This window comes from Micrasema longulum, unplaced genomic scaffold, assembly GCF_059751315.1.
Source record: "Micrasema longulum isolate JH-2025_06_02 unplaced genomic scaffold, ASM5975131v1 h1tg000760l, whole genome shotgun sequence".
Taxonomy (NCBI): Eukaryota; Metazoa; Arthropoda; class Insecta; order Trichoptera; family Brachycentridae; genus Micrasema; species Micrasema longulum.
The window spans coordinates 4274-32211 of NW_028277954.1; the positions used below are offsets into that span (position 1 = coordinate 4274).

The following is a 27938-nucleotide window of genomic DNA, read 5'->3' on the forward strand; positions in this document are numbered from 1 at the left end:
ATTGTATTTTCCAATTAGTACAATAGAGTTGCACAAGAGGTCGATAGCATCGCATTTCGAATACTTGTTTTGACATTCAGCTGTGAATCAGTTTTTTTACTGAGCTTTATCGTAATAGATAATATATTTACGATCTAAGAATTTGGCTATAAGTGAGATGCGTTTGTACACAATGACAAAGGATCAACACATTCAATACCTACGGTAATATTAGGCTATAAAATGTGGGTTAAGCCCGAAGAGGTGTTGTTGGCCACCGCTTTTTGGTAAGTATCCTCCCGCTTGTTCGTGGTGTTGTGCAAAGTTTGCATTGTTTGTTCGCGTCTCATTTGTTTATTTGGTATTTGACGTAGGGAAACCGACCAAACTACGCTATACTTTGTGCAACAGAGAAGGAAGGGTCACGGGAAATCCAGAGGGCTCTCGTCGCTATTAGTTGGTACATTGGACAGTGTATTGGACACTAAACCAGCTCCTTATCGCATTTTACATCAAACACCATCATCGGAAGTATACTACGGTAATTCTTTCACGTAGTTTTAAACCTTTACAATAATGTTACATTTAGCATATCTCTCAACTATCTTGTGAATCTTAATTTACAGTTATTGCATGCGCGTTATCGTTAGAAGAAATAGAAAGAGATTGGAAGTGGTTGTTTGATAATGTCCTCCCGACTTTACACTCATTTGACAAGGAAGATGAAGTTACGGAATTCGTGTGTTGTAAAATTAAATCAGTCATTGCAACAGAACACGACAGCATTACAGAAGGTAAACACAATGCAATATTTCATATTTAAAGTCTTTTTAAAATTGCATTTAATGATGTTTGTTTTGTTTTCCAGATGAAGATACAAAAACATTTAAATATACTATCTACAAGTTTCGTAAAATATTCAATATGCCGAAAGAAGAAAAATTGGTTAACTACTACGCATGCACGTAAGTATATAGGATTGTTGAGAGATAATTGCTCAGCACACAATGCGAGATACACATATGCATGCCTATTATGATAAACACGCTGTTGTTTGAATACCGAGGGCTTGAGATTGTATTTACTCAGTTTGGTCACCTCACATGAATGTACAGCATGCACTATTGTTGAAGAGTTTTCTTTAGAATGCATTATTATTTGTTATTTTAAGTTTCAAAGTATTATTTGTGCTATTTATCTCGTCAGTTTATTTTTCTTTACCCTCACTAATTTTGTCACTGCTCTGACACAATATCCTACTGATCTAATATTTTGATTTACATACATAGTTCAAATGCTGTTTATTTAATCGTCTCATGTTTTGTTGATGCTTCAAATATTATGAAATGGTGACAATACTTGAATTATATTTTTCAAGTATTCATAATTTGCTTTCAAATTCATAATATTTATCGACAAGAAATGGGTTGAAGCATTCTTTCTGAAAGATGAAAGTCAAAATGTCCGATGATTTTAAGTCATGTGAAATCTGTTAAAAACAAGGTGGCTAAGTTGCATTGTGCGCTGATTGCGTGGTGAATCGAAACTAGCTAACTGCCCAAAATTGCGAAGATTTGTTTGTCAAATAATTCATCACGATGCTTTAAACATTCGCTTTGTTTTATTTGTTTTTTAGAATAATTGTAGTTTTCCAAATTCAAAACATGAGCCATTGTGTTCATGTCTTTTTTTTATTACATTTGTAGATTCTGTTTTGAAAATTTGCTGAAGTCATTTTACACAATCATTAAATTAAATATCCTTAAAGTTTTTTTGTCAAAATTCTTGCTGAGAGTTCATTATAATTTATTACAGAAATAAAAGATGGGTGTTAATTAAATCCACAAATTTGAAATAACCAGTGACCGGTTTTGTGACATTTTCCAGACTGGTATCTTTATTATAAAATTGAACATACTTACTTATTAAAAAATAGTAAGGGATTACATGGAATAAAAAAATATGTAATAGCAATTGAATTTCATTATTTTTGTCTGAAGGACCTTTTTACGAAGTATTACTGGGTACCGTTTCTTTTTTTATAGATCGGTAGTGGCATGGCAAAAGGGTATATCCGTTATTTTCTGAACTGCACAGGACAAGCAAACAGTTCCTTATGACACATAACTTAAAGTGTGAAAATAACAAATGAACCCCATGTTTTAATATGACAATTTTTAACTAGAAAAACACATCCTCTTGTCATATGAAAGATCTTCAGATTTTAGCATGTTTTATGTAAAAATGTCTGTTTTGGAAAAAGTGACAGATTATACATTTTAGCTATCGCACTACCGATATATAAATATGTAAACTATACTATTTTCATATTTGAAATTTTAAAAATCTTTCAATATAGTGTTTTGGCACACACATGTATACTACACTTACGTCTAGTCGTTTGGTTAGTAGTACTTGATAGTTAAAAATAAGTTATAATCATGACAATTTGAATCGGGTTGTGGTCCCGTGGCTAGTGTCTCGGACTCATGGCTCAAAGGTCCGTGGTTTGAATCCCACTCTACTCTAACTTGATTCCCATTTTCTGATAGTGAGTTATTTACAACTCTTTAGAAATGGCCCTCAAAATGAAATATTTGGGTAAATCATGGGAACGCAAATATTATTTTTTTCCAAAAAAAATTTTTTTTTTCAATTTATATTATTGTATGAAAAAGACAATATTTTAAACTATTCCTAATGATCACACCACCCAACCTTACTATCATACTTTATTCTGACTGGCGTTCCTCGCTATATATACTCTACAGGTAACATGACAAAATATTTCAGATACTGGAAAGGAAAAATTCCACATCAGGGATATTTATATCTGTCCGTGAGTCACGTTTGCTTCTATGCCTACATCCTGGGGAAGGAAACAAAGCTCGTCATAAGATGGGCGGACATTATAGAGCTTAATAAATCCAACAACTTCCTATCCTCGGACTCCATACAAATACGCACGCGAGATAAACAGCACTACTTCTCGATGTTTCTTCACATGCCGGAAACCTTCGCCCTGATGCAGCAACTCACCAATATGGCAGTTAAACTGTGAGTTATCTAAGTTCCTAAGGGTGCATTTTCACTTTGAATGTTCTTAATTTAAACACATGTTATAGTTATGCATAGTCAGGGTCTACGTCCGAGGTGCACGGAAGGAATGTATATTATATGAAGGAATTAATATATTAAAAGAATAATATACAGAATCTCTATCGTCCCCAATTCCACTTCAATCTTAAGAAAAACTTCCTTTCCAGCAATGTGGTTTCAGACTGGAATAAATTTACAAGCCTAGCTGTCCATTCCATTTCAGTCAACTAATCCAAAAACTCTTCATCACCATCATCATCATCATCATCAGCAGCCATCTCTTGTGCAATGGTGGTCATAGGCCTCCCCCTTAAGTTTTCACGTCTCCCTATCCTAAGCCAACCGCATTCAAGCACTTCCTGCAACCCTTCTTATTTCATCAGACCACCTTGTTGAACAGGCAGAAGAAGTGTTGGCCTGCTGACACTTCTTCTGCCTGTTCTGGGTTGCCATTCCGGGACTTTTTTTAGTCTTTCTAGAGTCTGTGGTTCTGGCTGTATATCAGCCCAGCTTCATTTCTGTTTGGCAACCCTGTGGAGTCCATCGATGACCTTTGATCTCGCTCTTCCATGTGTTGGTTCTTCTGTCTCTCAACGAAATACCAAGCATTCTCCTTTCCATAGCTGATTACTGTTAGGTTTTTCTAAGGAAGAATACAAACACAAAGCTGTACACGAGATATAAGCGCACATATAGCTATAACAAATAATAATAACTATGTTCTTGAATATCGAGCTGCCAATTTTTATTGAAACTTAACCAGGCAGTGTCGAAACACATTACTGCATTCCATCGATGTGCCTTGAACGTAGACCTTACCTATACATGCATATGTATTTCTATCTCTGTATACGCAAAGTATCCATGCAGCAATAAATATATACAGCACACTCGTTCGTCTTAGTTTAAATACAGTGTCATCAAGGTCCGCGTCCTGTCGTTCTGATATGTGTGTATGTCAGCCGTGTACTTCCGGGACTGCGAGAACCTGTTACCTTGTAAAGCAGGCAAGCATGGTTAAGGCTCTCAGGAGGGGTCCGTAATATATGGCCCAGTTAGTCGTATCGCCTCCGCTTGATGACGGTTGTCATCTGAGGTTGCTGCATTTGTTGTTTTATTTCCACATTCCTTACAAAGTCATACCATCGCATACCCAGTATTCTTCTGAGACACCTATTCTCAAAACTCAATAGTTTGCTGTTTTGCGACCTAGTGAGGTGCCACGATTTGCATCCGTAGAGGAAAATAGGTACTATGCAGGCGACACTCGACCCTTTCGATGACTTGGCCTGGCAATGTCAGGGGATGTTGGACATCTAGGCAGATATTGTTTAAAATTGAATATTACAACTAGAATTATCGTATAATTTTTTTTTTTTAAATACAGTTCTATAAAAAAAGGTTTTAACTAGACTATTTCAATAACTATTTAGTTTTTTTGGTATTACCGATAGCATAATTTTATGTAGAAATAAAGGAAAATATCACAAAAATTTTTGTGATTTAAAATGCTTATATTTCTTTTCAAAAACAAAAAAAATAAGATTTTCCTGCGGCCACTTTCATGTTCAATTTATTATCTTCAAATTATTAAAATACTTAGTCTTTATTGAGATCCCAGATACCTAAGTTTAGTCTTAATTTGAAATGGCATAATCTGCTGGTCTAAAAGTATATAAAATTATATTTTAGTTATATAAAACTTTTAAGTATATTTTTTAATGAAAATACCTATAAAAAATATTGTTTGTATCTAATTTACGATTTTTAATTTTTTAATATTGCGCGATTTAAAAAAACATTCGTTTTAAAATAGAAAAATCGTATGATTTTCGCATTTTGCGTGCGTTTTACCAGACTACATCCTTAACATTTGTTTTTAAACCAATGCTTTTGGAGTACCTATTTAGCCTATCAACAATTATTTAAGGTAGACTAAGTCATAATTTTTTTTTTAAACTTGTATTTTAACTATAATTGTTAATAGAGTTGTGCCCACGTAGAAGGACAGATACCATACAAATAAAAAACAGCTTTATTTAAACATGAAATGGTATATATATATAGTAACGAGATACCATTGACAGTCACGGAATTTGGTGAAATAAACATTGTTTTATTTAAAAAATGAATAATATTTACTTAATAGAGCTTTATAAATTATTATGATAATAAAACTTTGTTATTAGCGTTACACAATTTTATTATTTTACCAGAACACTACTAGTTTCGGGAAAGCACTCCTCCCATCGACAGGTGGTATAAAACTAAGGGTGTGTCCTTGTTTTCATACGTTTGGAATTTCGCGCCCGCTGTCGCCACTGTGCTAGGCCCGCACCCTGGACACTCGTTGATGGGAGGAATGCTCTCCCGAAACTGTATTAGTGTTCTTGTAAAATAATAAAAATTGTGTAACACTAATAACAAAGTTTTATTATCATAATAATTTATAAAGCTCTATTAAGTAAATATTATTCTTTTTTAAAATTTATTTTAAATAGTTTACCAATCATTAAGGCTCGTTTAACCATAATAGTAAAAATCTGCAGATTTCGCAGAACTAGGCGAAAAGAGTGGTGCAGTGTGACGCTAGTATGAATTTAAACATTTTAAAAATGGCATCAAAATAACACGATTTAAATGGATGATTGATTGAACTTGTATCCAAAATGAGGAATTCCACTGTTTTCTAATTTTTTTTTCTTTTCTATTAGCGTACTTTTTAACTAAGCAAAAATATATAAATTTTTTGTGCGTTATTTACAAAGATATAATTTTTCAAAGTTACATTTATCAAATACCGCGCCAAATGACTGTAATCAGTGTGTCACTTTTCAGTAGTGACGTCATGAAACGTTTGGCGTTCTTACTTTCACTGACTGCGGTAAGTTGTATTTCTCCAGCCGATAACAAAACTGATAAGAATCTATGGAATATTGCTTTGATTACTTCATTTAGTTGGTCGTAATTTGCTAATTTCTATGTTATGGTTGTTTTTACGAACGTTTCGATTTAGAAAAACCTGGAAAATTGACATAATCTCTGTTTGAAAAAAGAGTATAGTGAAAATTATACTCTTTTTTTTCTATGGTCAAAACGTTCCTTATAAGGTGCGGGGGCTTTAAAGCGGAAACCGGAAATACTACACGTAGATATAAGGAGTGACGTCATTATTTACGATTTTAAAATGAATACTATTTTAAACATTTTTTATTTATTTTTGTGTGCGTTTTTGAGATATTTCATCCTATTTCAAAATTTGTAAATATTCACGTGTGCAAAAAAACAAAAAAAACATTTTTAAAATTTAATTCCGGGTTGGGCTGGAATTCCTCATTGTAATATGTAGAATTGCTGTAGTAAAATCGTTAACGTACATAAACATTTACTAAAAATTACTATGTAAATTATTTTCGTGCAAGTTATTTTCGTCTGCTGCACTGGAAATTTATTGAAAGGGAGCCGGGTTGCTGACATGCAATAAATTATCCATTTTTTTATGCATTACTTTGCCACCCTTCATAAACATTAGTAAAAAGATCAGGATAAACTCGGTAGAAAATCAAAAGATAATGGCATCCGATGTATAAATTTTACGATTTATAGTATTTTTTTATAGTATTTTTTGTTGTAGTTTGTACTTATTATTTCAATTTCTTCATTTTATAAGTTTATGTACATTACATAAATGTTTCAAATCATATATAACACGAACAAATTTATACTTAAAATTAAATACATATTACAAAGATGGTAAAATAAAAATACCCAGCAAATAAAGAAAAAGGATGCTATCCTCTCTGAGCTTTTTTCACTAATATGAAAGATGTCGATATCCAAAGAGATACGGATACGAGATAATTATGTTATTTAAAGAAAATCTTCTAGATACCTAAACAAATATCCAAAATACATTTAGGAATATTGTTTAATCTAGGAGGATTGCAAATTTTCACGCTGTTACATACTATGTAAATCTCTGATTATCTGTATTTGGCGGGTAAAATGTAAATATTGATTTTGTTATCTGGTCTAAAAAATATTTGGGAGTCATTATCATGGCCAATTGTGTTGATAAAGCGTTTATCTTGAGGTCATTGACTATTTTGCCAGTTATGATTTTGGCTATTCATAAATATCAATAACATTTAAAATACTCATCGCATAATATTACGATCAACATATTACAATAGGGATGGAGATGGTTTTAGAAAGGGGTATATGCAAGTCCAGGCATTTACACAGCTTGTGACCTGTCATTGGCTAGCTTAGGTGGGCATTTTACACACTAACATTCACCATTCTGTCTATGTTTGAATATCCATATTCCTTCAACTCTTTCATCTGTTGATTTTTGACAGGTTAAAGAGCTTTATTGATGTGGGTTAGATTCATCTAACTGAATTATTTCACCTACATACTAGGCAACGCCTGAACATATTTTGGGTAGCTGTTAAGATTTACATATTACAGCAGAGATGGGGAGCATTTTATAGAAGGGATATGGAAGTCATTTACGGGGCGTGTAATAATATATTAATCTTAATAACTCCTTATGGGATGAAATCCAGTCCCTGTCTCCAAAAATTTGGACCAACTCAAAAAATTTATTCGTAATTTTACATACTTGTATTTTTTCAAACCTTATTTTTATTGAACTCAAGAAAATGGGATTAATTCCAATAAAACATCTGTAGCAATTTTATCAGCTTTTAAGCAACAAAATAATGTCTATATTATTGTCATGGAACATAATAAAAATTCTTCAATAAATTGTAATAATTGTTTTTATGCCATTATAATTGACAGATGAACATAGGAGCAGTGAATTATAAATTCCGATAACCAATTGTGCAGATAATTGGGATTTTTCTTAATTGCATTATTTCTTTATCATTGTTGAGATAAATGTCGAATAATCGGAAAATACTATGTACCTATGGTATATTGTCAATTTTTGCAACAATAAACAATAAAAAATTGAATACAAAGGTTTTGCCCCATTGATCTACATGTGTAAATTGTATTTCAATGTTTCATTTCATAAAATTTATTTTATTTTGAAAATAATTGATCTCTGTTACAAGTTTTTTAGTGTGTACAGAAATGTAACATTCTGTATTTTAAATGTACACCGTACGAGAATTGATAAAGTGTAATTTGTGTATATTTTAAAAATCTCTATTCATTTAAGTTATTTAAGGAATTCGAGATCTTAGGTATAAGACAATTATATATTTTTAGAATAATAATGTTCGTGCAAGTAAATTATTCTATCAAATCCCAAAAGGAACACTCCCATACTACCAGAAGTCAAACTAGAGGATGGGTCATGGGGTCTATCACAAACTCTGAATGCGGGCAAAGAAATTTCAGGTTTCTGGGCCCCAAAATATTCAATATGCTACCTAAAGATTGCAAAACCATGACCCGGATTCAATTTAACAAATTTGTAAAAAATTGGTTACTGGATTTAGGTCGAGAAAAATCGGAAAATTTACTAAAAATAAATTCCTCATAAATTAATATTGTATAACTGTTTAGTATATTAACAAGTAGGTAGTAATGTTATTGTTTATTTTTGCATAAAAATGTCTGCCTTAAAACAGGTTGTACCTAGTTAGGCAGACTAGACATGATCCAGAGAAATCTATTACCTAAGTGTTTATGTAGTAGATAAAGTTATTGTTATTTTTGTTAATAAAGTGATTATTATTATTATTATTATTATTCCTCAATAATAATATTGTCCGCTTCAAAGTAATCACCGTCCGATATAATACGCTTATGCCAGCGTTTTTTCCAATCCTCAAATCATTTCTGAAATGCAGTTTTTAGTGTGTCCTTCAGTGTCGTCACCGATTTGGTCTTTATCTCGTCTACATTGCAAAATGTTGTTCTTTCATAGTCATATTCATCTTTGGGAACAGGAAAAAGTCGCAGGGGGTTATGGTGAGTCTGCCATGAAGAAAACAGCCGTTTACAATTGGTATAAACGTTTTTAAGAAAGCCGTGCAGGCATTGAAGATAATGAGTGGCGGGGGGACCAAGAACATCGACTAATTATGGACATCATCCACAAAATAAAAATTAATTGTGCTTGCCAATCGCCGATTCACTTTAGAGACGTGGCAGAGGTAGTTGGTGTCTCATGCGAATCATGCAAATCGATAAACAATGACATTTTTAGCATGTCTCGAGTAGCTGTCAAATTCCAGCCAACGCCTGCTCACGCCTCCCAGCTTGTCCGCAAAATGATGATTCACAGGACTGCGAATGAAATGATTGATTATCAAGGCTTTTATAAACACTATAAGAGTCTTTGTATGTTCAGTATGTTAAATCGGATATGAGTGAAAATACCCTATGATGTATTTAAATTCAAAATTAAAATATTCTGTGTATTTTTTTTTATCAAATCCCGTGTTTACCAAATTAAATTTTTAAAAAATAATATCCACCAAAAGTTTCACAAATATTTTTTTAATCATATTGTTCTATGTGATTTATACATAAATTATAATGATGCACTTCCATTCACTTATCTAAATGACAGTCACATATTACCTCATTACTGGTTGGCATAAATATGGTTGAATAACTTTATCATCATTTATGTAAACAGGCACTTTATATTAATAAAACAAACATTCCATGCTGCTAAATAGATAGCAAGTTTTTTTAACAGAGGATTCATACCTCATTCTCACAGTCGAAATATGGATTCATGTATGAGAATCTGTTTAAATCCCATATAATGTAAAGGCGCATAATCTTAATTAGTACTGCAGTGCTCAATTTTATATAACAGAACTATTTTAAAACATTTGCTCACCATAATCTTGTAAAACGCATTACAGGCTGTAGTAGTGCAGCCAGAAATACCACAAATAAATATATGTATTATTTTTTTCATTCAATTGTACCTGTATATATTATAAAGAAATGTATTGACCATTGTTAAATGAAATAAATAAGTCCATAAATAAATTATTATATTTTAATACAACACAGTCTTTTTATCCTTGTTCACGTTGGTTACCACTAGTAGAATCTCTACGTAAATTATACCGCTCATGCCGACAGTCTGTGCTGTCACATTTCAATGTGGAAATTCTTTATCATTTCAGTTTAATAGATGAAAAAGATGGAGGTTTCAACGAAGACAAAGACCTGTTAACTAAACTGTGTAAGAACGTGCAGAAGCAGCCATCCTTCCTGAAAAGAGACTTGGATGCGCGTAAGCACACAGCAGCCTTTACACTGAAGTTCCGACTTCCACAGGACGAGAAACTCGATGGAACTGTTGAGTGCACACTGTGGACTCCTTATGATAAGAGACACAACTGGGGAAGACTTTACTTATCGCAGAACTTTTTGTGTTTTGACAGCAGAGTTAGTAACTTATTTTTTAAATTTTTTATTTAAATTTAACAAACAAAACTCTTTGTTATGAGACCACTGGAATTTATTCTAAAAATTGGGCACCAAATTGACAATACGCTAACACCACTTTATTATTACACCTGCTAAAAGGATGATCTGTGCCTTCCATGCTTTTAATGTTATAATATTGATTTCAATTCAATTGATTAAGACAAATTGCCTAGAGTTTCTTATTCTGCCTCGGAGACTCTTTCTCTTGACCACAAGGCCTACACTAAAAAGAAGAAATTGTCTATTGAGCATTTATATTTCTTAAATTCTTTCATCTGCTGATAGTGTATACAAATTGTCCAATTTCTATTTTTGATTAGTTTTTTTTTTGTCTTCTGGAAGAATGGTGAATGTAGACAGTGTGTAAAGTGATAATTTAAACCGGCCGACAGGTCGTAAATCCTGTTAATACATCCCTTTTCAAAGAGGTTCTCCATATCTGTTGAAAAATCTTCGTAACCTTAATAAACCTCCAAGAAAATGAGTCAATATTTTTTATCAACAAAAATTTCAACACTGTCAAAATATTTCTTTCTAATCTCATCTTAGGTACCTCATCTCGTCCGCCTCACCCTTCCGCTGTCCAGCATACAGCAGGTTGAGCGCGCGGACGGGGGCGGAGGGGGCAGCAGCTCCAGCGGGGGAGGGGAGAGAGCGTCCCTCCTCATCAGCACATCGCACAACTCCAGCTTCCTTCTCTCGCACCTACACGACCGGGACTTCCTCGTACACAAACTTTCTGAGCTGCTGGCTAAGCTGCCCAGGTAGGAAACCTATATTTAATTTATCAATCGACGTTTTTAAATAAGACATTATTTGACAAAATTTTGCTGACAATCCGAAAAGATTAGTATTGAGACTGGGTCTCAAACTGATAAACTGATATCGGGTTGTGGTCCCGTGGCTAGTGTCTCAGACTCACAGACCAAAGATCCGTAGTTCGAATCCCACTCTACCCCAACTCGATTCCATTTTCTAATAGTGAGTTATTTACAACTCGTGGAAAATGGCCCTCAAAATTAAATATTTGGGTAAATCATAAGAACGCAAATATTTATTTTTCTTAAAAAAAAATTTCAAAAAATAAAAAAATAAAAAAAATAATAATAATTCATCATTATTCTGCCGTCACGCGAAGAAAGGCAGTAACTACATCGTAATCAATTCTGAGGAAATAAACGTTTGTCAAAAGTGAAGAATCGAGCTTGTCGTGGCTTTATGGACAAAAATACTTGTTTTGTAACACCTATGTGTTGTATATTATGCATGTGAATACTTTTGTATACACTGTAAATGTTTTATATTTTGTACTAATGTTTTTGGGAAATATGGAATCGGTTTAGCTGCGGAATACATTCAGTGAAATTGCACCCTTTTGTCATAAGATATTTTTATAAAAAAACAATTTGTACTTTGTTACATAATATTTATTATCGTCGGGTTTCTGGCGCAAGTTGGTAACTACAGATTTTCGAAAAATAAGATTCCTTCATAACTGACATCAAATAATCTTTGTTTAAAAAGTAAATAAAAGTATGACATAAATACTAAAAATAATATTTTATAATATTCAACTTGCGGTTTTATTTGAATTGTTGATTTAGAATGAGCTTTTGACATTAAAAGTGTAATATCTCACAACTAAATATTATTATGTTATAATAAAAGTTATCCTCATAATGTAATTGACACACTTTTTTTTTCTACTGACATGTTAAGACCATTGTATAAATTCTATAATGTGTTTTGTTTTTATGAGAGAAAAAAAATAAACTAGTAAAATGTTTGTTACCAACTTGTTCCAGAAACCCGCTGATATTATATACAAATGTTCCTCATTTCTCATTTTTGTCAAAAATGGTAGTTGAGTCCTTTCTCCATAGGCCGTATAAGCTATGTCTCAGTGTACTTAACAAATCTAAAGAAAAATAAGCAAACAAAGTTCTTTAAAGGTGTGTTATTATTATATTCTATGTTTATTTGATCAAGTTAGTTTAATTTTAGTGGAATATATTTTAAACTTGCCTTATTTTTGTGTCTTTTTTTTCTCATGCATGCATTTCAAAATTAAAATTAACCTTATTAAATTAAATAACACCTTTTATTTTATTGGTTGGGAGAAATTGCCATTTTGAATTAAGCCTGCCGATCTACAAATATGTGTGTACAAGAAGTAAAATAAATAAACATCATTTAGAAGGAAGACAGGAATTCAAGCTCTAAAACAAACAAGGCAGCCAGAAGCCAGCTTTCAATTTAAAAATGAACTTTTCTCTGCATTGCCTTTTACCAACTTAAGCATAAAATAGAGGCATATTTAGAAATTCCAGCAATTGAAAAATGAACTCACTGTTTAATTTAACTTTGGTAGGTACGGGAGTAAATTGGATAATACGGGATGAGTCATCGTGAAATATTAGTTTTAAGGGTGGTGTAACACTGCGATGTTTCACTATCCCTGGACTGGTATCTGATGTCTAAGGCTGATCACCTTTACCTTCATGTGACGGATGATCGAGGTGTGCTGCATCTGGTGTTCCAACATAGTGCACCATCGGATGCGGATGAGAAACGATCTATTGAATTCGTTACATCATTGCTTTTATTGTTTGTTGCAGAGACAAACCTAAAACTGTTCTCAATACGAGCACATCGGTCAGCAGTAGTTGGAATCCACAGCCACCTTTAATGACTTTATTTAAAACATACCCCTCAGCACACATAAAACAAATACAGGATGATAAGGTACTTGTAATCAATTCTGTGACATGTTTATGTTTTAAGGTATAGTTACATCTCTTAATTGAACATATTTTATGCCTCGTTTAAATCAATATCTTTTACATGCAATTTTATCATTATTGTCATCTGTAGCCGAAAGCATTTCAAATTCATGTATTTTATAGAATTATGCCATTTGGATTATTTTAATTGAGTATGTATTTGCAACTGGTATTAATTTCCCATGCTAATAAAAAAAAAACACCATTGGAAACCTAATGTTTGTTTTAACTAACTAACCAATAATTTCTACGCTATAAGGAAAAAAACAACCAAAACTTTCAAGTAATTCTCTTATATTAAATATTTTTTACAACTGCCAGGTTTCAGAGGGTTTTTTTTGTTGATATTTACTCTTGTGTTGCATAGTGTTTTGTATACAGTGTAACGAGTGATGTTAGTAGACACAAGGATTATTATTCACTAAAAAATTGAAGCCACCATTCTATTAGCTTTTTCTATGACGTTAGACCCTTCTAGTAGCATTCAATTTTTAAGCGTTTCTTTCCGAGCGAATTAGTTGTCAAAAATGGAGGGAATCACAAAACTGAAATAGTAGAGGCTGCGAATCGCGGGAGTTATCTAGATTATTTTAATTCATGTTGATCGAATGTCTCTAGACATCCCATTAATTTTCAATTGATATCCATACAGTCCCTTTTTTACCGATCATATTTATTTAGTGACACTTCTGCCATGTTGTATATTTAAATTGATTCAATATTAATGGATCAGGGGTCATTTCGATGATGCAATCCATAAATGAATCATTCAACCATATAAAACAAAAATGGATTTTGTGTAATTTGGAAAAGAATGAATCAAGAAACTGTCATCGTCACTACATAATGCTGTGTCATGTCGAAGTCTGTCAGTTGTATAAAGTTATGCTTTTAATGGAAGCATCTATCAACTTGACCTGATAACAAATCAAACCAGATGACCCATGACTTTAGATGGAACACTCCAGATTATTGAAGGAACTGACCAAGATGATATTTTCCAAAACTCCGAGTTCAACGCGTTGCCATTTTTTATTTATGCAAGATTATGTTTCACGTCAATAATTAAATGAATATTTTCCACTAGGAATAGTTTCAGTAGTATTTTAATAGACTATTAAACCAAGCCTAAAAAATTTTTTTCAATCTTTATACATATGTACATCGTATTATCAGCGCTACGATTTTTTAAAGTTTTGTATTTCTGAAATAACTCTGCGTCTGACGTCAGCGGTTCTCTTCCGTTTATTCTTATTCAGTTCGTCCCATTGGTCCATCCATAGCAAGCAAACTGGATATCTTCCATAGCTCTCATATCATAGGTTGATTCATATGAACCAGTGACGTCATTCAAAGTGGTCCGTTTTTATTAAAATGTTTTTTTTTTTTAAACTTTTTCAGTAAACTTTGCTGCACAATTTAATGCTCAAATTTTTACTGCGCGCAAGAAAACATTTATTTTATCCAATTTCCCGTAGGGCTGAAGTTCCTCATTATACTTCAATAAATTAATTAAGAATTCTCAATAAAGGAGCACTTGTAGCTTCGAAACTGATCGGTAATTAAATAAATAATTAGTGGTTAAAAACAATGTGCTTTTATTTAGATTTTAATTATATAATGAATAGTATAGTGTAGATATTTAGTCAATTTTTATTTCCTATAAAAATATGTGTATCAATATTTTGTTTTATATTGAAAATATTATAATATACTAACAATATGTTCATATACCACTGATTCTCTCAAATTGAACGGCTTGGGTAGGTAGGAAGAAATTGTCTTAATGGAATATGCCCGCCCTTATGCATATGCATATAAAGTGTTTAAATAAATAAGTGCTTTAAATATAAATTGTGTAATAATCAACATGTAAAAAATCATGCACTGTCTCCAGGAGAAAAAATGGGAGCACCACATGTCTGAAATGGGACGAGGAGTCAGCATGTACCGAACTTCGGATGGTGGAGAGCTGGTGGTCCGCGGAATACCAGACGCCCTGCGCGGTGAACTATGGGGAGTGTTCTCAGGCTCCGTGCTGAGGAGGGCCGCCAACAGGAACGAGTACCGAAGGCTGGTGAACCTCGCTCTGGCCGGACGGAGCCAGGCCAATGACGAAATAGAAAGAGATTTACACCGTTCGTTACCTGAACATCCAGCCTTCCAGAGTGATATAGGTACAATTCGATTATTCACTCATCTAAATATATAAAAATGAATGTATGTATGTTTGTCCTTCATAGACTCAATAACTACTGGACCAATTTACATGTGATTTTTTGCAAAATAATCTAATTTACGTGAATTAGGTTTGTAAATAATAATATCTTCAATATGTTCATCAGAAAAAAGTTAGGAGCGAATGTGTGTTTTTCATCAAACTTCCAGAGTTGCATTTGACTAAAATGCATAATCCAAAAAATTCGGAGAATGTTGTTTTTTTGGATATTAAAAAAGTTTGTATTTTAACGTTTACAAACATCAATTTTTTTAATGGATACTGAATTAATCAATTTCCTCACAATTTCTTAATTTCTACATATCAACTAATTTTCAATGGATTTTTAGTATCGTTTAAATGATTTTAACTGACATTTGATATATTTTTGATTTTTGGTCCTCGTTGGTAAAACAAGTTGAAATCCCATCTCCCGGGTAAATGTGTCATGAAACGATATATGGGTGCACAAATGTCGAGATTCGTTTATATAAAGCTAAGACAAACATTATAGTCTAAATTTAGAAGTGCTTCGTTGGTTTGGTTTGGCTGTGTCATGTAGAATGAATGGATAGTGTAAGAACGACTAAAAGGATTTATTATGTGAATGTAGATCTTTGAAATCTGCTTTGCGCAATATTTTTTCAGCATTTCATTAACTCAGTCGGAGGGTTTACGATTAAAATTGTTACCATTTATTTACAATGTGGTTTTAAAGTATTTTACCCGTAACAATTGTTAAATTTTCAGGCATATCGGCTTTGCGTCGAGTATTGTGCGCGTATGCTCTCCGCAACCCTCAGATAGGGTACTGCCAGGCTATGAACATAGTAGCATCTGTCCTCCTTATCTACTGTCCCGAGGAGCAGGCCTTCTGGCTACTAGCCACAATCTGTGAAACCCTTCTCACCGACTATTATAACACCAGAGTAATAGGAGCGCTGGTAGGTTTTATACAAAGTACACATATTATAGACTAAGCAAACCCAATTTTGTAAGTGCAAGAGAAATAGCATTCAAAATATGTAAGAAAAAGAACCGCACCATGAGTAAAAGAAAGATAGCACTTGAAGTGGCTTCGTAAAAAGCAGACATGTCGGATGGCGATATCTGGCGCGTTAGCCGAAACATACCAAATTATTCAAAGAAGAAAGAATTGATGGCATAGCCGAAATATTACAATAAAAATGAGGATATTTTGTTGAGGGACGTCAGCAGGCGCTACTCGGAGGCGATTTTGTCGCGTTATAAAATTGAGCAGTGCTTATTAAGAGAGACATAAATTAATGAGCGCCCGAGAGACGTAAATTAATGATTCCGAAACATCCCGAACGGGAAACGTATTTCCAAGTCATACAGAAGCATCCCATGGATTATGAGTCTGGTATTTCTCCGGTCCTATTACAGTCCTTCAATCCACCTAAAGATTTACAGAATATTTATTTAATCGAAACATTTTTTTATGGTTGTTCTTTTTAATATCACAGATCATGATTTAAGTTATTGTTTATTGGTAATGTTAATTAAATGTTTTAAATTTTTAAGTGTCGCTTTCCTAAACCAGGTCGACCAAGGGGTGTTGGATGATCTGACCAGTGAGCACCTTCCTGACCTACACGCCAAGTTGGGACAGTTGGGCATGATGGCCATGATATCCCTGTCCTGGTTCCTGACTGTGTTTGTCAGTGTGATGCCCTACGAGAGTGCAGTTCACATCATGGATTGCTTTTTCTATGACGGAGCCAAAGTCATTTTTCAGGTAAATTTTGTGTTTTCAGTTTTTGGGCTGAATTTTTTTTTTACCTTATTTGACTACCACACACATAAGGTCCTGCAAATGCAGGAATCAAATTATTGCCGGCAAGACACAACTACTAGAGTTACGAGACACTCCACTCTGATGCTACAAAAATTATTTTAAATTAACATGAATTTCAGCCAAAGGGGATTGATCTACTTCTCAATTAAAGTGTACAAAACCTATTTTCATAGGCCATATGGATAATCAGTAAGTACCCACACCATAAAATTGCTATCAAGAAGTGGATTATGGGAGTGCGTTGCACGCAGATCGAAGAGTGATCAGGCCAAATAGATAAATAAGTATTTTTATTTGTAATGTTACTTATAGGATAAATGTTAAAATAAAATTTTGTTAAATATGTATTTAGGGCATGTTTCAAAATTATGTCAAATGTTTCTGTAAATTATTTATTGTGTATGCAGATAATTCAGTGTCAAAAAAACGGACCCAACATATGCTAACCCTTAATACATCCAAGAAAATTAATTATGCCTGGCATGATGCAAATGGTACTTAAATCAGATTTGATTCTCTAAAAGCGGATATGCGTAGGTTAAAAACCCAACCTTGCATTGTACAATGTGTCTGTTGTTTGAATTCTAGGTGGCCCTGACAATCCTGGAATACAACAAGGATGTTCTAATGGGGTGTCGTGATGACGGAGAGGCGATGCAGATCCTGGCGGAGTACCTCGAAGGAGTGTATAATGATGAAGCTATTGCCGTTACTATAGAACCGAGAGTCTCGAAAAAGGTATATTTTCAAATGTGAAATATTTCATTTCACATTTGAATTAAATGTTTTTTCAACAGTTTTTAAGTATGTCCAAATGATTGTAGACAGGCTGGATTTCCTCCCCTAGGATTTCTTCCCTAGGATGTTTCCTCCCTGGGAGTCTCAAAATGTTTTCCCTCTCTGTTGCAACAAATTTGGATCTAAATAAATAAATATTTTTTATTTATTGAAGACCATACAATGATCGTTTTTACAATTTACAACAAGTTTTGGATTCCCTATATGGGGACTCTGAATGCATGAAACAATTTTTGTGAAGGTCAGATAGTATACAATGTTTTAAAATGCCAACATAAATTACATTTTTAGGCTAGGAATATTGTGTTGAACAGTTCTGACAACATATTTCAAACATAAGTAGATCCAAAAACATGTGTGACGTGGCGGATTGCAAAAATTATCGACATTGTAGTAATATACTAATCTAAGATGGATATTTATTTGACAATACATACATCATTTGTACAGAAATGTATCCTACCTTTTTGTTGTTTAAACAGTAGTTTTTCTTTTATGATTTTATCAATATTTGTATACTTATATTATTTTCAAATCTCAATCATTTTTGTATGAATGCCTTTAAGCTATAATTCACATTATTTTTATTTGATTTTAGATAGTCCGAGTCCAGACTCTAGTTTATGAGTCATACAGGAGATACGGTGGTATGAGCAGCGAGGTGATAGAGGAAAAGAGACTGAAACACCGACTAAAGGTCATCAGCAACCTAGAGCAAGGAGTGGAGAGGAATGCTATACGCAGTATGCTACACGATGGCTTCTACACCCAGCCTGAACTACAGGTCAGATAAATTTTGAACATTTGCATAAAAGGATTATGGTGAAGTTTACAATGCTTAAGTGCTGTTGCGAATGTGGAAATTAGATCAAAACTTTCAAGATACCGAAAAATAACTAAGACTTGTTAAAATTGCATGGGAACATAAAAATTCAAGATTATTTGTCTCAACCTTTGGTGTTCTGTTTTGTAATTCACCACAGCGATTTAGCCTCTTGGCCGGTTGTGCAAAAAAAAAAAAACATGAAAAATGTGACTAGACAAACTGAGGCCCTTAGGTGAGTATCAAAAGCGGCCAACTGCATATTTAATACTTAGTAAAAATATTGTTTCTTGTTATGTTAACCTTTAGGTTAGTTGTTTAAATTGTTGATGGCACCAAATATTATCAAATAAAAAATATTTAAATTAAAAAGTGCTATTACAGATTTTCAAAATTTTCTCTAAAATTGGCACTAAGGGCCTCAAGTGTACAATTTGTTTTTGCAGCAAAACTCAACTATGTAGTTTAGAAATTTCCAACTTTATTGATATTAATATAAAGTATAGACATGGAAATTATGTATGGAACACAATATCACTCAAATATCCTCCTCGGCTTCTCTGCCATTACACTATCCTTTGGTTGAAATGACATATTTAGATAATCAGGGCTTTATCTCACTAATATGCCGGATCACCTCGTTCTTTGGGTCTGGAATTATTGCTGGCTTTTTGACATTAGACTTTTGCTTTCAAAAGCTTCAGAGAAAAAAGTCCAACAATGTCAAGTTTGTAATCATGGTACATTAACGTTTATCATTCACTGTAATTGCTCGGCCTGTCTCATTTTCCAAAAATACGGTCCGATGACTCTGCCAGTTCAAAAATTGCACCAAACTGTGACTCTTTGTGGATGCATATGTTTATCGACAATCTTTCTTTTTCAGCTGCCCAAATCTGACAGTCCCGCTTATTAACAAATCCATTGAGGTGGAAACGTGCCTCACCTCGAAAGATGATTTTCTTTAAAAAATCAGCCATAACTTCGAATTTCTCCAGCATCATCAACGTTATTGAGCTGTATAGCGCTTCATATGCTCATGATGCTAATGAAATTAATAAATTTCCTATGTCTCTAGATATCATTTGTCAAATATGACATTTCTGAATTTGACTAACAAAAAATATCGCTCAATTCAAATGGTACATCTACTGTGACACCCTATATTTATCATCATGTGTTCCAGGAGGTGATATCTGTTGTACGAGAAGAGCTTCTGTCTCCGCGCCATATTGCCCATGACCGCATGGACAACAGCTCTCCGTGTGACGCGTACCCTCTGGACTTCATTCAGTTCCGGCTGCTGCTAGCCGCCATGTCTCCCTGGGGCAGAGGAAGCAATGGAGAGAGTTTGGCTGCACGCATGTTCAAGGTTTTTGTTTTTTCGTATTTGACGTGATGTCACTAATTGTCGTCGGTGATTTGTCCTGACATGCAAAAAGTGAACCTCATATATATGAAATCACGTTAATCATTGCTTCCCAGAGACTGGAAATGTATACTATAGATTATAATAATAAAAATACTTTATAGTTTTATTCCACTTTTATAAAAGTGGAATAAAACTATAAAGTATTTTTATTATTATAATTAAAATGCAGTTCCACCAAGAAATGTCTGTAGAAAAACTCAATATAGTATACTATAGAATCTGCATTTTGCGAAATTTACAGGAGAGCAAAAACAAAGCTTGATATGTTTTTCAGAAGCTATCAGATAGTGTAGAATTGCCAAACATCTGTCTATTGTATTTCAATAGACACAAATAAAAATATTTCTCATTTTGCTTCCTTCACAGTTGTCAGACACAAGCGACGCGGGCATTGTGAGCGTGAGAGAGTGTGTGCGGTGGGCGGGGGTGGGGGCACGGGGGCCAGCTGCGGTGCGAGCGCAGGCCCTGTTCTGTCTGCACGCTCCCCCCGCCCTCCTAGCTGCCGACCTGCGCCCGGCCCCCTCGCTCCCCACTGGAGAGGAGGTTGCCACTACGGCCATAGACTTCTTCCAAAAGTAAGTTTTTAAAAAAATTCATGAATATTTCGGCTGATATTAGTGGATGCATGGGAGCGCCTATCTCTGTTGAAAAGACGGAAAAAAATTATGTACATTGATGTGTATTTATTCATCATCATCATTCACCGGATGATGCATATGTCATTGCATTGGTACACTTAATGCAGAGTATAACGATTATCTGTTACATGAAGATAAGGCTATCAGCCTTTTTTTTTATTATGTAATATAAACATAACTTTTTAAAGTTTTACTGTAAAGTAAATATAAACCTTGTACATTATAAGTGAGGTATCAAATAATGCATCTCTCATATAAAAAAAAATATATAAAAAATGTGAACGAACTTACACTTCAGGTACCAGTCCAGGAACACATAATATTGCAGTGTAGAACCACATTTTTAATCAGTATTTTATGTCAGCCTTCCCAGGAATCGAACCCAGGACCTCAAGTATGGTAGGCGAACGCGCCATCCACTACACAAAGGGGTGGACATTTCTCCACTGAATTTTTCTTTTTAGGATTCTTATCTGAGAGCAGCCATCGAGTCGAAAGCACTCGTCCAGAATTCTGGTTCTCTTTCACACGCGGAATTGTATTCTTAATCCACCTGGACACAGAAAATTACATTTTTAATAATATACAAAATCAGTAATGGAGCGCGAGAGTGAACTGATTAAACTGGGTGACTGAGTACCTAACTGAACTTACCTAAGGGTGCTACCGCTTTTATAGTAGTTGTCCATAGTGTTCTCTTTACTTCCTAGTGAGGAATTGAGGTCGTTTTTTATTTCCCTGGCTGTCAGCGATTTGACATCTGTGCTAGGTAATCAGTATTTTGGATGTTTAGATATTTGTTGTTTACATACAGTCAATGACGCCTTTTCAAGATTGTTCTACGAAATGTCTCCCCCTGGTTCGTATGTATCTCCCCTGGCACTGAAAAAGCCAGGGAAGTGACAAATTTAAACATAACTTAAAGCTCTAAGAAAATATGAAACGCAATCTTTAAACACATCAAATCTGCTCATTGACTGTAGTTTTACGTCCTCATTTTTGAAGATTAAATAAATGGGATATAACAGGATTGATAAATACGCATACCAGGGGAGAGACATCAATCACTGGTACCTGGCGTTGTGCGTTTTTACTTTGTAGTTAAATTGATAGCAAATACTACAGGACCATTTGCAGTTGTCCAGCAAAAAGTCATTATAAGCCCAATATTTGATGAGGAAAAATGTAGGGGTCAAAAATATAATTCTAAATACTTCATGATTGTTAAATGAATAGCTCTCCCATTTAACAGTTGTGAGAAGTTTTCAACTTCGATAATATAATGTAATTAATAATGGATTAACACTAGCAATAAAATAAATAAATTGTGAATATGAAAATATGGTGAAGGAGCAGCCCGGGGGGAGACATTTAGAGTGTATTTTATTTTTATCTTTAAAATCATTTATATTTTTATAGTAAAACTATATGGTCCTTGAAAAAGACAATCTTTACTATCCTATGAGAATTATAGTTTTACTGTAAAATTATTTTTACATAACAATGCTCATTGGGCCATCTCCATTTCCAACACCGTATATTCACCCATATGTATTTTACAAAACGTTAAAAAAATACATTTTTAAAAATTGTTTACTTTTCGGCGTGGATCGGTCGCTCAATACAGGTTCATCTGTTAAATCTGTGTTCATCTTGCAGTATGGAAACTCCCGGTACTCCACTGGAGTCTCCCCTCCTGGACCCTCGCTGTGTGCCCCTCCAGCGTTCCATCAGCGACATGGCGTGCTCTTCATCAGCCTCACAACCTCCTGCGGATACCGACAAAGACAGCGCTATAAGTCGGACTGGTAATTTCAAACATTTTTATCCCAAAATAAATCTTTTTTTTAAAGAAAGAATACGGAGCTCTATTGTACAGTCTTGATTAAATCTATCGATATATCCAATATGAAATCCGGTTCATATTGGTCTATGAAAATTTGGATTTTTGTGCATTTCAATCTTCAAAAAAAAATTCTCCATGGACCATTTGAAGCATACATACACATAACTTTCATCTGTGAGTTTTCAAAAAAAAAAATCATTAAAAAATGAATATTTGCATTGCTTATGATTTACCCAAATAGTTTCTTTTAGTCATAAATAACTACAGTCGAACTTGGTATTACTAAGAAGATGGGACCGACTGAATTTGCTTTTTGTAAGTGTTACTGGTTATACCGGAAAAAGGTTTTTTTTTAAAAATACTATCGCTATTGAACATTAATAACAAATAAATATGTAATTCGTACAGATAACTTTAAAAAACTGTTGAGGAAAATTATAATAAATGCCTACAAATATATCCAATCACATGAAGACATAATGTATGACACATGACTCTGAAAGTTGTAATCCAAAAAAAATTGGAATCTATTTACAAACACATTTTTCTGTGAATCCCTTTTTGTCATAAAATTTAAAAATTATAATTTTTTTTTATGTCTGCGATGTTCTTTTCAAATGCAGATAAATAAAGATTCTTATTTTTCCACAATCCAGACACATTTTTTTCGCCATGTTCTATTTCACTAATAATAATAGCCAATTTTTCACAAATCGAGAGATACTTCCGCTTGTTAGTAAACAAGTTTACAATGCAAAGGTTAGTTTTTAACTGATCTCCTCTAGAACTGATATCACCCACTCGTAAGGTTTATTATGCATTGGCCATAGAACATTTAAAATCTGAAAAACATTGTAAAAAACCCCTCAGCATAAATATCATTCATAAACTACAAAGGAATTTGTAAATTGTAATCCGATGCTTACTGAGTTCACAAACTTGGGTTTTTTACAAGCAGTTTCAATCAAATGTGTGATACTTTTTTAATGTCGGCAAAAAAACAAATTCGGTAAATAGACACATTTTCATAAACATAATCCGATCCCGATGCCCGGCGGTATTGCTTCTTTAGGTTAGTCGCCAGTTTGGATTTTATTACTCGAATTTTTATTTTGAAAATTATGTTTTTGAACAATTGATGATTTTTTGGGTAACTGTTAGTTGACAATGTTTTTGTTCGGTATGCCCGAGAATAGGCTTGTTATAAAAGTGAATAAATTTATGGAGAAAACCATAAACTAAAATGTTAGTGAATGTTTGCTCATTACGTCTGAAATCTCACTATTTCCGTGATCGTTATAACCAAGCTCGACTGCGTGTTAGAAAATGGGTAACAAGTTGTGTTTGAGCGGAATACGAACCTAGGACCTGCTGATCGGGAGTCCGCCACATCACGGGACTACAACCCGTCTCAACATTCACAAAGGAAGAAGAACGCAAACAGAAAGCAGTACACGAGATATTGGCATACAGGCAAATGCTGCCGCCTGCCTTTAATAAACAAAACTTTCGATAATTTTATTTAGATGTAAGCGAGTGCTGGGAAGTGCAGTCCATTGCGTCCTTACGCTCTCTCGCCCTGGGCTCGGACACCTCTACAGGCCCCCGGACCCCGGGAGGCCCGCGTCCTCGGGGGCCAGCTCCCCCCTCCACGCCCCTCGTCTTGCCCCAGCCGCACTTCATCGAGCTGTGGAAGACCCTGCATGAGCTCGTGCAGGCCCAGCCTCCCCCCCTAGACCAGGAACTGCAGGAGGCGGTGGTGAAAGTCGGTAAGCCTGACTATATTACGATTCTTTAAAAATATTGCGGTAAATAAAATGTATTAGTACTATAATTAAGAGGATTGATAAAATAATATACTGAATTTTTGTATATCATCATTGCGCCGTTGATATCTGTTAAGTGACATTTAAAAATTGTTCAGTTGATAAATAAAACAATGTGTCTTTGGATGATGCATTTCTTTTCGACATATTTAAGTTTACAACGATTTAAACGAGCACTAAATAAATAGTCCAGATCTTGTCTCGATGTCCCTTATGTTTGTCAATGCTTCTTTTTTATTTTTTAATGTTTTTAACTGTTCTTATATTGTAATATTTATTCCTATGAATTATATAAATGGACAATATCCGTAAATAAATAAATATTTTTTTTAATCTATAACAAAAAGGAGAATTATTACAATTTTTTTTCACTAAATACGTTTTAATATTTTGTCTTTATAAAATTGTATAAACTTAATGGGAAATCAAAAATACTTTTGAAAAATAAGTTTACTCAACAGGTTCACTGCTAACTCAGCCAATTGGTTTATCTTTCGCCTAAATTTGCATTTTTTTATTATTAGTCATTGATCCAATAATAATAAAATAGGTGAACATGTTATTTAATATTTTCAGTGCAACTATGAAATATACTTATTTTCAAATTTATTCCTCACTACTAATATTGTCCCCTTCAAAATAATCACCATCCTATCAGATAAACTTATGCCATTGATTTTTTTTCCAATCCTTGCAACTTTTCCGGAATGCACTTTTTGGTATGGCCTCCAGTTCCGTCAGCGATTCGGTCGCAAAACGTCGTCCTTTCAGAGTCCTCTTGATCTTTGGGACCGGACAAAAGTCGCAGGGTGCCAAGTTCGGTGAATAGCTGTGGCATCAATGTGTCCTCGTTTTTTGTCATAAAATCGCAAAAACACCGCAAGGCGGAAGCGGGCGCTGTCACGAATTTGACAGCCACTCCAGGCATGCCCAAAATGTCGGTGAATGATCACCTTTTGATTATTGATTCCGCAAGTTTGTTTTATTTTGTGGATGATGTCATCAGTAGTCGATGTTCTTGGCCGCCCACGCCTCTCTTTTACACCATTTACTCCAACTTATTTATTAATTTACACCTTTTTTCAAAAATACAATTTTACGTTCACTTTGGAATTATTTGTTTTAAATTTTTATTTTATTTTATTTTTTTAATATTTCATTTTGAAGGCCATTTTCAACGAGTTGTAAATAAATCACTATTAGAAAATGGGAATCAAGTTGGTGTAGAGGGGGATTTGAACCACGGACCTTAGAGCCGCAAGTCCGAGACACTAGCCACGGTACCACAACCCGATTGATTGAATGATAATAGAATGGAATGATAATGATGATAATTATGTATGCACCGTCTATTGACAACTGTTTTGGATAAATTTAAACTGTGTAAATATTTGTGTGACAGAATATTAGCTGGGATTGCAATGGATGAAATACAATAATATCTAGCTTTTGAGTGTCTTTTAAAAATATTTTTAGGAACAGACCTGCTTCAAATGGGCGACATGAGACGCACATGGAATTTGGGAAGAGAGGATTCAGTAGACAGTTCAGAACCCTCCATGTCCACACAGAACACGCCAGAATTACTCACACCGGTAATTGTCATAGTTTTTTTAATTTTTTTTATTTGTGCATTTCAATGTCTTTTCGAAGAACCCATTAATTATTTATTTAACTTTTAAAGTAAAAACAATCCTTTCTAAAATTACATTTAAAGTACCATTGTCTTGTCAAGTATAAAACTATTCACTACAACAAAAATAAAAGTTAATTGGAATGCACTTTTAAAATCCCAATTTTTGTAGGGTTTTTGGCTTCAGGTCAATAAAATATCGAATTTTTATTCAAAATATTAAAAATAGGGAATATTGTAACTCAAGAGTTTATAGCTTTCCCACCACATATCGCACACTTTATCCGAGGACTTAAGTCTCGTTGGCTGTGCTCAAATAAAATGAAAATTTGCTTTTTGTGGAACGAGAAAATCTGCCAGATTTTTTTGTATTTATCTTTATTCTTGTATTGTTCATATATATATGTATTGTTCACAAACAATACATGAGACATTAGTATAATAATCAGTTTGTTAAGTTAAGATATTGTTCAGCAATTAAATGTGAGCACACCATGCGCAAATAAGTAAAAAGAAAATGTTTTTTTTTAATAAACAAGCTTAATATTATTAAATTATCTACATATATTATAATGTCTACAATTTATTACAATTTCAGCTAATTTACAATAAGGACTATTTGATTTTGTGTGTGTTTTAGTTTTCTGTAATCTGGTAGTCTCATCTTTAGGTAGTTAATAGGTAGGTCATCTTTGTACAGAAACAAGGAAATCCGTAAGTACATAACTACTTCATTATAATCAGAAAAAGTGGGAACTCTCGAGACTATATTTTACATTTATGATTCTGCATTTTCATCCCCGTAACTTAATTGAGTTAATTTTTATTTACCTTTAGAGTTTTTCCTATAAAATTTAAAATGAGTTATGTCTTCAACTATTGTAGATGTCTGACAAGAATGGCAACCCGTCTCGGCCTCCGCTGGACTGGGCTGTGACGCTGGAGCAGTTCCTGGCGACGGTGCTGGCCAGCGAACCCCTCGTGCGCTTCCTCTCGCAGACTGAGGAACTCTCCCTGGACTCCCTCCGCCTCAGGGGACGCCTCAACTCCATGTCCAACTGAAAGCCCCCTAATGATCTCGAGAATCCCTGGCTCGTTTCACACAGCAATGCGTGCATGTTTTTTTAACTGACAATATTTTTAATACATTCAAATCTTTTTAGACAAATAATGGATTTAAAGGTGGCTACAGACAGTAAAGTTGTTGCCGAGACATGACGATTGTTAAATGACAAGCATATCTTGTAGTAATGTGTCAGCAACAAATGGCAATCAAGTTTCACAAGAAACATCAAAATTAAAAAAACAAAAAACTGCTTCTTTATAAAAAAAAGTGATTATTTAAAAAAAAATCAGTATATCACAAAAATATTGGTATTATTTTATCCGTGATTAATATTTTTGAAGATGTCTGACAGCGAAGACCAGTTGATTTATTAATGAATTAAATGTATTATATTGTATTGTACTGTAAATTACTTTAATTTCTTTTATAGTGCCATTTTTGTAAGTTTTGCAAAGTGATTATATTAATATTGATTTTAATTTAATTTAAAATTGAAGTAAAAGTTTTTAGTAAATCAATTTATTTTGTCATCACATGCTAT

General features: G+C 33.8%; 1 protein-coding gene across 1 annotated transcript; it reads left to right on the forward strand.

The window, feature by feature from the left end:
- On the forward strand, positions 1-27664 carry Tbc1d8-9 (TBC1 domain family member 8/9). The gene is made up of 19 exons (XM_088230429.1): positions 1-266; positions 354-520; positions 606-773; positions 848-944; positions 2773-3036; positions 10209-10473; positions 11065-11279; positions 13134-13260; positions 15196-15475; positions 16267-16460; positions 17081-17275; positions 17924-18073; positions 18732-18917; positions 20143-20328; positions 20755-20963; positions 22686-22834; positions 24399-24641; positions 26175-26293; positions 27217-27664. Exons 1-19 carry the CDS (start codon positions 223-225, stop codon positions 27391-27393), a joined length of 3435 nt encoding a protein of 1144 aa, XP_088086555.1. The 5' UTR covers positions 1-222; the 3' UTR covers positions 27394-27664.
- Positions 27665-27938: the final 274 nt, after the last annotated feature.

Excerpts from the sequence above, each read along its gene's own strand:
- Tbc1d8-9 (XM_088230429.1), top strand. The coding sequence starts at position 223 with ATGTGGGTTAAGCCCGAAGAGGTGTTGTTGGCCACCGCTTTTTG. Across the intron at positions 13,261-15,195 it reads AACAAATACAGGATGATAAG|GAGAAAAAATGGGAGCACCA; the intron begins GTACTTGTAATC and ends CACTGTCTCCAG. Across the intron at positions 16,461-17,080 it reads CCAGAGTAATAGGAGCGCTG|GTCGACCAAGGGGTGTTGGA; the intron begins GTAGGTTTTATA and ends TTCCTAAACCAG.